This window comes from Littorina saxatilis, linkage group LG9 (assembly GCF_037325665.1).
Source record: "Littorina saxatilis isolate snail1 linkage group LG9, US_GU_Lsax_2.0, whole genome shotgun sequence".
Lineage (NCBI taxonomy): Eukaryota > Metazoa > Mollusca > Gastropoda > Littorinimorpha > Littorinidae > Littorina > Littorina saxatilis.
This window is the reverse complement of record NC_090253.1, coordinates 14,724,642-14,736,568: the sequence shown is the minus strand read 5'-3', so window position 1 is coordinate 14,736,568 and position 11,927 is coordinate 14,724,642. Positions and strand designations below refer to the sequence as shown.

Sequence of the window (11,927 nt, the reverse complement as noted above, 5' to 3'; positions counted from 1 at the left end):
ACCATCTTGTAATATAAAATCAGTTTGTGTCTGCTCCGTCTTTCTTTTAGGTTACAAAATCCGCCTTCTTTATGCAGTTTTTCGTGGCTTGTGCCGCGCACACCACCGATTATAGTCCGAATGGCTTCCAAATGTAGTTTTTCGAGTGCAGTTGGCCAGTACTCTGTGCAGTTGTCCCATATGATGTCTGCGTAGTCAAAATGTGGAAGAACAAAAGATTTATACATAGTTTCCAGACTTTTACGATTTAATCTATATTGATAATATCTTAAACAATTAATTAATAAGGTGACCTTTTTTTATAATGCTTCTCACTTGGAAGTCCCACTTACAATCATTCTGCAAGATTACGCCAAGGTGTTTATGTTGGTTCACGTTTTCCAAAACAATATTATTAAAAATGATTGGTTCGGTTGGTATATTATCACGTTTTATGTCTAACAGTTCCGTTTTTGCTTCGTTAAATTTAACTTTCCACTGTTTTGCCCAGGTATTAATTTTATATAGGTCTGCGTTCAAAATCTGTGCTCGTCTAGTTGGATCTTCTAAGGACATAGACATGCTCGTGTCATCAGCAAACAACTTTATAACAGATTCAGTATCATTCACAATGTCGTTAAGGGTTTAATGCACTTACAATGCCTTGGAGCTGATTGTCATACATCCCGCCTTTAAACAAATAAAACATGTTTACAAACTGCAGTCGTGAAAACCAACAACAAATAAAGATTACAAAACACATAACAATTAGAGGTTACAACCATTGCAAAATTGTAGTAGAACATGATGTAACAAACGTTCGTATTTCAGACTAAATGATAGTAAACATCACAGCGGCCACACGCACACGCATGCACGTGTGTTTTGGACTTAATTTTTTTTAAATACTGGTCACTTTTATATCAAATAATTCTTGTGAAATATATTGACAGATTGAGCTCCAAAATTAAGTATAATTTATTAATTTGGTCATTCGACCTGTCATATGGGTGTCTCCCTTTGCATACGTTTTCTACGTAGGGTCGACATAGCTGTGTCTACCTACCTGGTGGCGCATACGTTTTTCTTCTAAACCCCGTGTAAATGAAACGTATCCATACAGTTAAATCCGTAACTTGGATGGTAGCTCAACAAAACTTTCCATTCACATACGAGCAAGTTCTTCAAAATCAGAGGCTTAGATAAAAACGTCCCTGAATTAACAACGCAAAAGTTCAACATAACCACGTTTTGTTTTGTAAATAATAAAAACGTTGCAATAACTAACCACTTTTCTTGTTTTGACTTAATGTTTTAACATAGACTGGGAATCGAAACGAAGGTGGTGGTGGGATGTGTGTGTGTGTGTGTGTGTGTGTGTGTGTGTGTGTGTGTGTGTGTGTGTGTGTGTGTGTGTGTGTGTGACTTGTTTGTGCAGACAGAGGCATCCGAGAAAAACTCCAAAGTCCGGGAAAAGGGGGAGGGGTCAACCGATTTATTTGGCTGCGGGGTATCGACAAAGCTGTATTGTCTTGGTGAAAAACTGCAGCGCGTTCAATTTAATTCTGTGAATTAGACAGATTGACAAATCAAATGTATTAATTTCGCTTTACGCGACTTGTTTGATTGTGCAGACGGAGGCATCCGAAAAAGATTCCAAAGCTATGAGTCCGACAGGAGGGGAAGCGGAAGAGGTCGCAGCGGGAGGTCCCAGATAAAAAAAAAATCGGAATAATTAAACGTTCCAATACGTACCTTACCATTTCTTGTTTTTTTTATTGTACAGACGGAGGCACCCGAAAAAGACTCCAAAGCCATGGGTCCGGCAAAACGGGAAGGGGAAGGGGAAGGGGAAGGAGAAGGGGTCGGGGTCGTAGCGGGAGGTCCCGGACCAAACTTTGTGTTTGTGGATGGAGTGGGATTCCCTAAGTTCTTTGAGACCAACCGCCCCATGGAGGAACAGATTTGCCGCATTAAGGCTCTGGAACTGAGAGAAGATGACGTCATCATATGCGCCTATCCCAAGTGTGGTGAGAGATTGCTTCGAAGGTTTTGTGTTTTGTTTGTGTCAGTTTGTGTGTGTGTGTGTGTGTGTCGTGTGTGTGTGTGTGTGTGTGGTGTGTGTGTGTGACACTTTTGTCAGGTCTGATTTGGCGGTATCATTACTCCGGCGGCGGTCACGTGATACCTATAAGAAATATCCGAAAAGTGTGCCAGATAGCCAAGTGGAAGTTTGAATAAAATGACTCGAAAATGAATGTTTTAGTTGGGGTACGAAAATGGGTGCAATACTTTTATTGCTCAGTTATTTAAAGGCACGCACTGGCTGTGGGAAACGATCTCCATGCTTAAATTTTTATTATATTTAGTCAAGTTTTGACTAAATATTTTAACATCGAGGGGGAATCGAAACGAGGGTCGTGGTGTATGTGCGTATGTGTGTGTGTGCGTGCGTGTGTGTGTGTGTGTGTGTGTGTAGAGCGATTCAGACTAAACTACAGGACCGATCTTTATGAAATTTGACATGAGAGTTCCTGGGTATGAAATCTCGGAACGTTTTTTTTCATTTTTTTGATAAATGTCTTTGATGACGTCATATCCGGCTTTTCGTGAAAGTTGAGGCGGCACTGTCACGCCCTCATTTTTCAACCAAATTGGTTGAAATTTTGGTCAAGTACTCTTCGACGAAGCCCGGGGTTCGGTATTGCATTTCAGCTTGGTGGCTTAAAAATTAATTAATGACTTTGGTCATTAAAAATCTGAAAATTGTAAAAAAAAATAAAAAATTATAAAACGATCCAAATTTACGTTTATCTTATTCTCCATCATTTGCTGATTCCAAAAACATATAAATATGTTATATTCGGATTAAAAACAAGCTCTGAAAATTAAATATATAAAAATTATTATCAAATTTTTTTTTTCGAAATCAATTTAAAAACACTTTCATCTTATTCCTTGTCGGTTCCTGATTCCAAAAATATATAGATATGATATGTTTGGATTAAAAACACGCTCAGAAAGTTAAAACGAAGAGAGGTACAGAAAAGCGTGCTATGCAGCATAGCGTAACCACTACCCCGCTCTTCTTGTCAATTTCACTGCCTATGCCGTGAGCGGTGGACCACGAGTATACGGTCTTGCTGCGTTGCATTGCGTTCAGTTTCATTCTGTGAGTTCGACAGCTACTTGACTAAATATTGTATTTTCGCCTTACGCGACTTGTTACAAGTTGGTGTCGTAGTCTATATGTATCAAGGCACGCACTGGCTGTGAAAAAACGACCTCCATGCTTAAATTTTATAACAAGTTGGTGTCGTATATGTTTAAACTAGATGAATACCCGCTTCGCCGGGTACGGCTTCGCCGGGAAGAAGTAGAGCCGAATACCCGGCTTCGCCGGGGACCCGGACGCCGGCTTCACCGGCGCACCGTACGAAGGAAGGGAGATAAACGCGCAAAACACTGGAGAAGATAAGGAAGAGTTACTGGGAATGGATGTGCAGAAAAACCAAAATCGGTTCAGCGCTGCGCGCTGAGAGCACGTGTTGGATGAAAAGTGTCAATATACAAAACTAACAGCTACTGCTGCTTCAGCAACCTAACGTCGTTGAATTGCGTACGCGATTGACGCCACACGAAGGAAAACTTCTAAAAATAGTAACGGGAATATGGATTGAGCGTTGTGGACAGTGACCTTCTAAAAATAGTAAGGATTGACGCCACACGAAGGAAGGGAGATAAACGCAAAACACTGGAGAAGATAAGAAAGAGTTACTGGGAATGGATCTGGGAAGATGAACAGAAAAACCAAAATCGGTTCAGCGCTGCGCGCTGAGAGCACGTGTTGAAAATTCTCATCGACCAGGTTGTGTCCGGGGTCTACCTGAATATGCCCACCAAATTTGAAGCAGATCCATCAAGAACTTTGGCCGTGCATCGCGAACACACACACAGACACACAGACAGACAGACAGACAGACAGACACACACACAGACAGACACACAGACAGACAGACACAAGTCGTGTATATATATATATATAGATGCACGCGGTGGCTGTGAAAAACGACCTCTATGCTTAAATTTTATCACAAGTTGGTGCTGTAGTATGTTCAAAGACACACACTGGCTGTGAAAAACGACCTCCATGCTTACATTTTATCACAAGTTGGTGCCGTAGATGTTTAAATGCACGCACTGGCATATGTTTAAAGGCACGCACTGGTTGTGGGAAACGACCTCCATGCTGCTAGCGGGCAAGGCAGACTACGACGCACGCACTAAAGAATTCGCCATGATGGAAGCGGTCGAGATCGAGAAGATCCAGGACCAGCCGTCTCCCAGAATCCTCAACACGCACGTGCCCGTGCACATGCTGCCCGCGCAGGTCAAAGACAAGAAGGTCAAGGTCATCCACGTGTACCGCAATGTCAAGGACGTGACGGTGTCGCTTTACTTTCACGCCAAGCAGAACCCCGGGATGGAAAATTTTACCACAGAAATGGTGGTGCAGAACTTAGTTGGATCCACTAGTGAGTGTTGTTTTCTTTCGTGATCGTTTAGATATCAACACAAAGCTTAAAAAAACACACACACACACACACACACACACACACACACACACACACACACACACACACACACACGCACAACTACCGCCATCTCGATTTCCTGTCTATCTGACAACATTTAGTTAAAACTTCACTAAATATAACAAGTCGCTTAAGGCGAAAATACAATATTTAGTCAAGTAGCTGTCGAACTCACAGAATGAAACTGAACGCAATGCCATTTTTCAGCAGGACCGTATACTCGTAGCATCGTCAGTCCACCGCTCATGGCAAAGGCAGTGAAATTGACAAGAAGAGCGGGGTAGTAGTTGCGCTAAGAAGGATAGCACGCTTTTCTGTACCTCTCTTTGTTTTAACTTTCTGAGCGTGTTTTTAATCCAAACATATCATATCTATATGTTTTTGGAATCAGGAACCAACAAGGAATAAGATGAAAGTGTTTTTAAAATGATTTCGACAATTTAATTTTGATAATAATTTTTATATATTTAATTTTCAGAGCTTGTTTTTAATCCGAATATAACATATTTATATGTTTTTGGAATCAGCAAATGATGGAGAATAAGATAAACGTAAATTTGGATCGTTTTATAAATTTTTATTTTTTTTTACAATTTTCAGATTTTTAATGACCAAAGTCATTAAGTAATTTTTAAGCCACCAAGCTGAAATGCAATACCGAAGTCCGGGCTTCGTCGAAGATTACCTGACCAAAATTTGAACCAATTTGGTTGAAAAATGAGGGCGTGACAGTGCCGCCTCAACTTTCACGAAAAGCCGGATATGACGTCATCAAAGACATTTATCAAAAAAATGAAAAAAACGTTCGGGGATTTCATACCCAGGAACTCTCATGTCAAATTTCATAAAGATCGGTCCAGTAGTTTAGTCTGAATCGCTCTACACACACACACAGACAGACAGACAGACACACACACACACGCACATACACCCCGACCCTCGTTTCGATTCCCCCTCGATGTTAAAATATTTAGTCAAAAATTGACTAAATATAAAAACGAGGATAACAGCAAACATAGGGGTGGAAGGGGTCAGGGTAAAAAAGGGTAGGGGGTGAGGAATGGACGAGGTTCGTAAATCATTCTGTCGGGCTTCAATCGGTTGTGAAAGAGTGAATGCCCTTGCTTTTAGTGGGACAAATAAATTATGTGCTCCATGTCGACGTGTTTACGACACACCCTTCGCTTGTGATTGGATTGTGAATTGTTTGTCCCAGTAAAAGCAAGGGTATTCACTCTCCAAAAACACACACACAAACTCGACAGATTTTTTTTTTCTTTTTTTGTTTTTTTCCTTTTTTTTCTTTTCTTTCTTTCTTCTCTTTTTTTTTTCTTCTATTTTTTATCTTTAGGAGATCAGACATTGTTAATCACACATGTGCGTGCGTGCGGTTTTTTTTTTTTATATCGGAATTTTTTTTTTTTTTTGTAAAATTTTTTTATTATCATTTTAATTCTTATTAAGCTATTATTATTTTCCTTCAGTCTCACTCTTTCTCTCAGCTTCACACTCAATGGACAGTAAACAGATCATGGACAGAGTTATTTTGGGAATGGGTCTATCACTTGACACGCGGTAAATATTTGTGTTTCAGGCAAAGGATCGTACGCACAGTTTCTAAAGGACATGGATACCTTCATAAAAAGTAACCCAGACGTGCCTGTGTTTAACGTCTCCTTCGAGGACACGAAAGAGGTGAGCATACGTATACATACAAGTGAATAATCTAGACAAAAAGAGAACCTAAGGGGCACATTATACCTGCGCAGAGTCAGTGGCACAGACGACGCACTGCAGATTATTGAGGTAATTCTTTTTTTTTCCCAAGCCCGCCACACGTTGCATGAAAAGAAAACGGGCCAAGTTCTCGTCATAATCCCTATCGCAGCATGCAGCGCCGCTGACTCTGCGCAGGTATAATTTGCCCCTAACAGTAACCAGGTGAGGTATACATTCTTCGTCAATATTTCGACAACTAATTGTTGCTGCCTTCTTCAGGATGTAATAAAGTAAGTGAATAATTTGTATTTGTAATAAGTTAAATTTTGAATGTTAATGTCTAATTGACATTTTGGAATTATTGTTTAGCGCCCTGATTATATCGGTGAATATAGCTCTGTAGAAGTACATTTAAAAAGATTATTATTAAGCTGTTTAAATATCACAGTGCGCTGAGAGATGTATAGAGCATATCGAGAAAATGAAAAATTGAAGGAAACGCAAGACACACACACGTAAGTAAATGCACCGATTCTCTCGAACACACACACACACACACACACACACACACGCACGCACGTACTCGCACGCACGCAAACACATTAACACACACACACACTTTACCCCCCCCCCCCCACACACTTTACCCCCCCCCCCCCACACACACACTCACACGCACGCACGTACTCGCACGCACGCAAAGACACACACACACTTTACCCCCCCCCCCCCCGCACACTTTACCCCCCCCACCCACACAGACACCTAAACCAATCCACTCACACACATACACAACCCCCCCCCCCCACACTCCCATCCCCACCCACACACCCGACCCACTCACTTACTCCTCCCGCCCCCACGCACACGACAACACAATCACACACAATAACCCACGACATGTCATACTCATCATTCCCCCTCCCTTGCCCTCACCCAGGACCCAGTGAGCGTGGTGAACAGGCTGAGTGAGTTCCTGGGGGTGCATGCATCTCCCGAGCTGTGTGCGGACATCGCCCGGGCAACAGACTTCAGCAACATGAAACAGGCCGACAGCAACAAGCAGCAGCTGCAACACTTGCCCAAGGTGCAGATGTACCGAAAAGGTCAGTACACCAGGACCTAGAGCAGGGCAAGGTCTGTGTCTTTGTGTGTTTGTCAATCAATTTGTTTGAAAAAGAAGGTCGTCACTGTGCTGCAGATACATTTACAAAAAGCCGGATATGACGCCATCAAAGACGGTTGTCGAAAAGTATCTTTGTTTCTTTGTTTTGTGTGTTCGCAGGCGGTCATGCGAGACTGATTAAATTACATATCTTACCCAACTCACATATAGCAATTAACTCTAGTTCAGTGCTGGTAACGCTGTACGCATCCCCTTGGTAACAAGGGAAGCCCCTCTAAAAAAAGAGTGACCAATACCCATAAGGCCATATTAATACATACTTCCGACTTCCGTATGCGCGCGCATACGCCGCCATATGCATCATTCCATACTCAGCGAGCAGTGGGACTGGTCGTGTTTTTGTACGCTCTGGCTGTGTTCAGCCATCTGTCACTTCGTCTACGGACTTGGTCACTTACCTCTTGGTATCTTCTTGCTTGTCTTATCGTCTCTTCATGTTGAGGTGAGATCTTTCTGTTTTTTGCTTGTGTTTGTGGGCGTTTTTGACCTTAAATTGAACTTGTGAAATTTTCTTGTTTACAAAATTTTTCGTGAGTTGTTTTTGGTCATGGCGGTTAACGCCGAGAAGCGGCAGTTGTCTAACGAGTAACTGCTGTTTCTCCGCCGACAAAGTAAACACCTGGGAAAGCAAAGGCTTCCGGACAGGCTTGTGTTTCGGTTCATGTACTGTATTTGTATAAAATATCGATGTTTTGGTCGTCATGCCTCCTACTCCGTTTTTGACGGCTAAACCTTTAGACAAGGTTTCTCCTGTGGATAAGCCCGCTTAGGCTTCCTTGGTTTATGTGTTTCCCGGTCGTGCGTCTGCGGACGTGGCGACATTGTTGCTCTCTTTAAGTTCACAGGTTTCTTCCTTGGCGGGGGAGATCGCTTCCACGCGGGCGGAGATGCGTTCGCTTCCGGTTTGACGGGGGTTTCGTCTCTTGCCAACGTTCGCCTGCGCCGTCTACTACTGTGCTCAGGCTGTTGTTCATGCGGATTGGGATGATGGGTCCACGCCTTCGCTTGTGGCCTGTGTTCCGGTTCCCGGTGTTTCACACCAGTTTAAAGGTATGTTTTCTACCCAAGTACCCGGGTTCTCCGGGGAAAGGGTAGAGCGTCTCCAAGAGAAAGTAACTCCGGGCTCTGGCTTTGTGGGTGAAAGTTCCGAAGCTGAGGCTGGCTCTGACTGCATTGGCAGCAGTAGTCGGTGGCGGTTAGGAACCTTGGAGAGCGAACGGAAGATTTGCGCAACCACCCGCTTCTTTAGAATGTGGTAAGGGTGTGCTTCTTCCGCTTCCGCCCGGGGGGCAGGAAGAGAACAGTATAGCTGGCTCTTTGTTTGACTATGGGAGTCAAGCAGGGGGTCAGCTTCCGGAGGGCACGGGAGTGCCAGTCGGCTGTTCAGAAGACGGTGCTTCCGCAGAGGTGGTTGCACTGAATTCAAATTGCCGTTTAGGCTGTCAAGTGCAGTGGCACTGGGGGCTTAAGCGGCTTCAAGGTACAATAGGATCTTCTGGTGCATGTTTAGGCATCCGGTTGGTTCTGATATTTGCCAATCCGTGGCCGATTTTGCTAACGCTTTTGCGGCTGTAGCGTCCGGTTTCAGGATGGTTTAGCCTTCTGCCGTTAACACTGTGGTGTTGGTAGTTGGCGCTCATCAGTCTTCGGCTTTCGGTTCCGTTGTTGCGGTTCCTCTGCTGTTACTCAGGCTAAATCCACTTCCTTTTCCAGGCTTTCAGCTGGTATGAGGCAGGTGGATGGAATATCCTTTCGGAGTTCCGGCTGTTGGGAAATTTGTTCCAAACCTTTCCCTTTTGGCAAGTGTTGCTTTTTCGGGATTGGTTCCGGCTCTCGTCCTTTTGTAGATGGTTAGAATACCACTGTACAGGATGTTGAGGATTTGGAAGACTAAACTTCTGGGGCAGATGGAGACGCCTCTTTGTTGACTTTCAGCGAAGCTGCCATCTTTGTTTACATGGATGGCAGAGGTTACTACGCGCTTTTGACTGTAGGGTTAGCGGTAGCATTGTCATCTGCCTTTTCTCCTCCATCTTTTTTGGCGTGTCTTGCTCCTTCTTAGGATCAATTTGCGAACTCAATCGATGCTTTTGCCCCATCTCTGCCTTTGTTGGCATCTCAGGGGGATGCTCTTACTTCAGCTTTGCCGCGTTTTGCGCATTTTCAGATGACCTGAGCTTTTTAAGGGAATCTTAGAACGTTATTTTCTTGGATTCTCTGTTGGGGTCGTTTGGGCTTGTGAAATTTGTTTTTTCACAATCGAGGCTCCTTTGTTACCACTTCCTTTGTGGGCAACGCTCGGCTTAGCTCCTGCGGCGGCGGGGCTTTAGCTTGCGTCATCTGCTTAAGCAGCGCGTCACGCGCTGATCGCTATCCGTAGGCTTCGGTTTCTCCAAGCTTAAGAACGTAGTTTATTCGTTTGCTTTTTCTACGGAACCGCCACTGGGTTCCCCGGAATTGGCGAACATCCGTCTGGATGTTAATAGCAAGGAGTGACTGTCTCTCTGTCAGAACAAGGATCTCCTGGCTATGTTTCATTATGGCCGCACTCCTTCACTTTACCGCTTTTTAACAATCTTGTTTCTGCGCTCTCTCGTGCGCGGTTACGTCCTATCTGGATATTTTTGTGTTCCGTCAGGACGCGGATACGAAGGATGTAGCTTTGCTTTTAGCCTGGGTGTAGGTCTCTTTCAAAAAGGTTTGTTCTTTTGGCGAGACTTTAATCTCTTCTTTTCTTGAAGGTTCCTCTTTGTGAGTTCGCTTCTATGCACAGGGATTCTTCTCTATCTTAAAAGCTCACTGCAGAAGGAAAGCGCACGGCAGGCCTTGGCTTTTTATTGTTTTCAAATAAAGGCTTCAGGCTCGCCGTTCTCGACTTTATCTTTTGTCTCCTTACCCTCGCGTTCGTGGCAGGGTTCTGTGTCTAATATCCACCTTTCTTCCCCCTGAGGCAAGTTAGCGGTGGGTGTTGGTAGGCACACAAAAGCACGCTTTCTTTCACACTTGTGGCAGTTATGTCAACTGGAAGTTAGTTCTCGGCATCACTCTTCTTTCGCCTTTGTGTTTAACACAGCGGCTGGGGGGGATTAGGTTTCCCTCTTTGTGGGGGGAGACACGGGTGCCTCCCTTTTGGTTCTCTTTCATGGTTCGTTTGGTATTTCAGAGCTTCAGGGTTCTGATCTTTTTTCTAAGTCATACGTTTGTTGAGCCGTTTTTGGATCTCTTGGAGATTGTGCAAGCGGCCCTTGATAGAAATCCTTTACTCCAGGTGTAACTGGGAGTGCAGGGCTGGAACACATTAGATGTCTAAGGCTTCTCAGCTTTGATAGGACCCTTTGTGGTCTGTTGGGCGTTAAGCAATAGAACAAAGGGTTGGAACATGTGTTGTTTCAAGCAGACAACTCCACAGGGGGCTTTTCTCATCAAGAAAAGGGGGTCTCTCACTCCCTATCGCTTCCTCATGGAGCATGAGAGGTTTTGGTGGTTTTACCATCACGAGATCTTTTTAGCAGCGAAGTACCTTCATGAGAGTCTCTATGTTTGGGCGGACTCTCTAAGTCTGTCGGCCAAATGGCCACTTGGAGCAGACTCTCTTTGACCACGTGTTTTTTGTTCCTTCGGGGGAATGGGAGAAATTTCTAATTATGAGTTTTTGCCTTTTGGTACTATCGCCTTTTGCTTATCTTCGTCGCCCGACTGCCGGGCATGGACATTTTTACTCTTGTTTTACTTTGAGCGGCCTGCCGGTCGCACAGTTTGGGCCCGTTCTTTCTGGGTTGCCAGACCTCGTTAGGCTGGCAAGACGGCTCCGGTTTTGCGCACACTCGTTTCTCACGGGTGTCTACTGTAAGGATATTTTTGAGTTGCTCGGGCTCTTCTGCCCGTCAACTCTGGACTGGTACTTGTCTTGTTGTCTGGCTTGGAACAGATGGCTTTTGTTTTAACGGATAGAACTCCTCTTCTCTCGGTACAATGAAGGTGGCGAGCCACCTATTTTGGCTTTCCGTTCTTTTTCTCCCACGTCTTTGTTTAAGACAGTATGTGATATCAGTTTACTGAGACAGCTCGGTGCTTATTTTTCTCTTGGTGGCTTTTAACCAGCAAGTTTAAGAGGGCCTACTTTAGGCTCGCTGAAAGCTGATCTTCAGTCCTTTCTTGGACTTTGCTCCTAGTTTTAGGGTTTTTGTGATTGGATTCTTTGACTCTTTTACTTAACTAGCCTTGCTGATCAACACGGAAATCGGCCATTCTTACTTGGGTAGCTTCTGTGAGAAGTGGGAGTAAGGGTTTTTTCTGCTAATTTTGCTATAGACAGATTTTCGGAGAAAGACTGATCTATGGCACTTAGGTTTCTTTTGGGTTTTCTGGCATATAAGCGGAATCTGGAGTTACCAACTTTGATTCACCGTTCAAATCTTAATCACTATTTTGGCTCCCCTAGAGCCATA

General features: G+C 44.0%; 1 protein-coding gene across 1 annotated transcript in view; it reads left to right on the top strand.

Moving 5' to 3' along the window:
• Positions 1-1,773: 1,773 nt before the first annotated feature.
• Positions 1,774-11,927, top strand: part of LOC138977379 (sulfotransferase 1A1-like) — a 13,432-nt gene continuing 3,278 nt past the window's right edge. The window contains exons 1-4 of the mRNA XM_070350275.1: positions 1,774-2,009; positions 4,197-4,514; positions 6,169-6,269; positions 7,234-7,399. Of these exons, the coding sequence (XP_070206376.1) occupies positions 1,796-2,009; positions 4,197-4,514; positions 6,169-6,269; positions 7,234-7,399 (799 nt within the window). The 5' untranslated portion in view covers positions 1,774-1,795. The remainder of the gene's footprint in view (positions 2,010-4,196; positions 4,515-6,168; positions 6,270-7,233; positions 7,400-11,927) is intronic.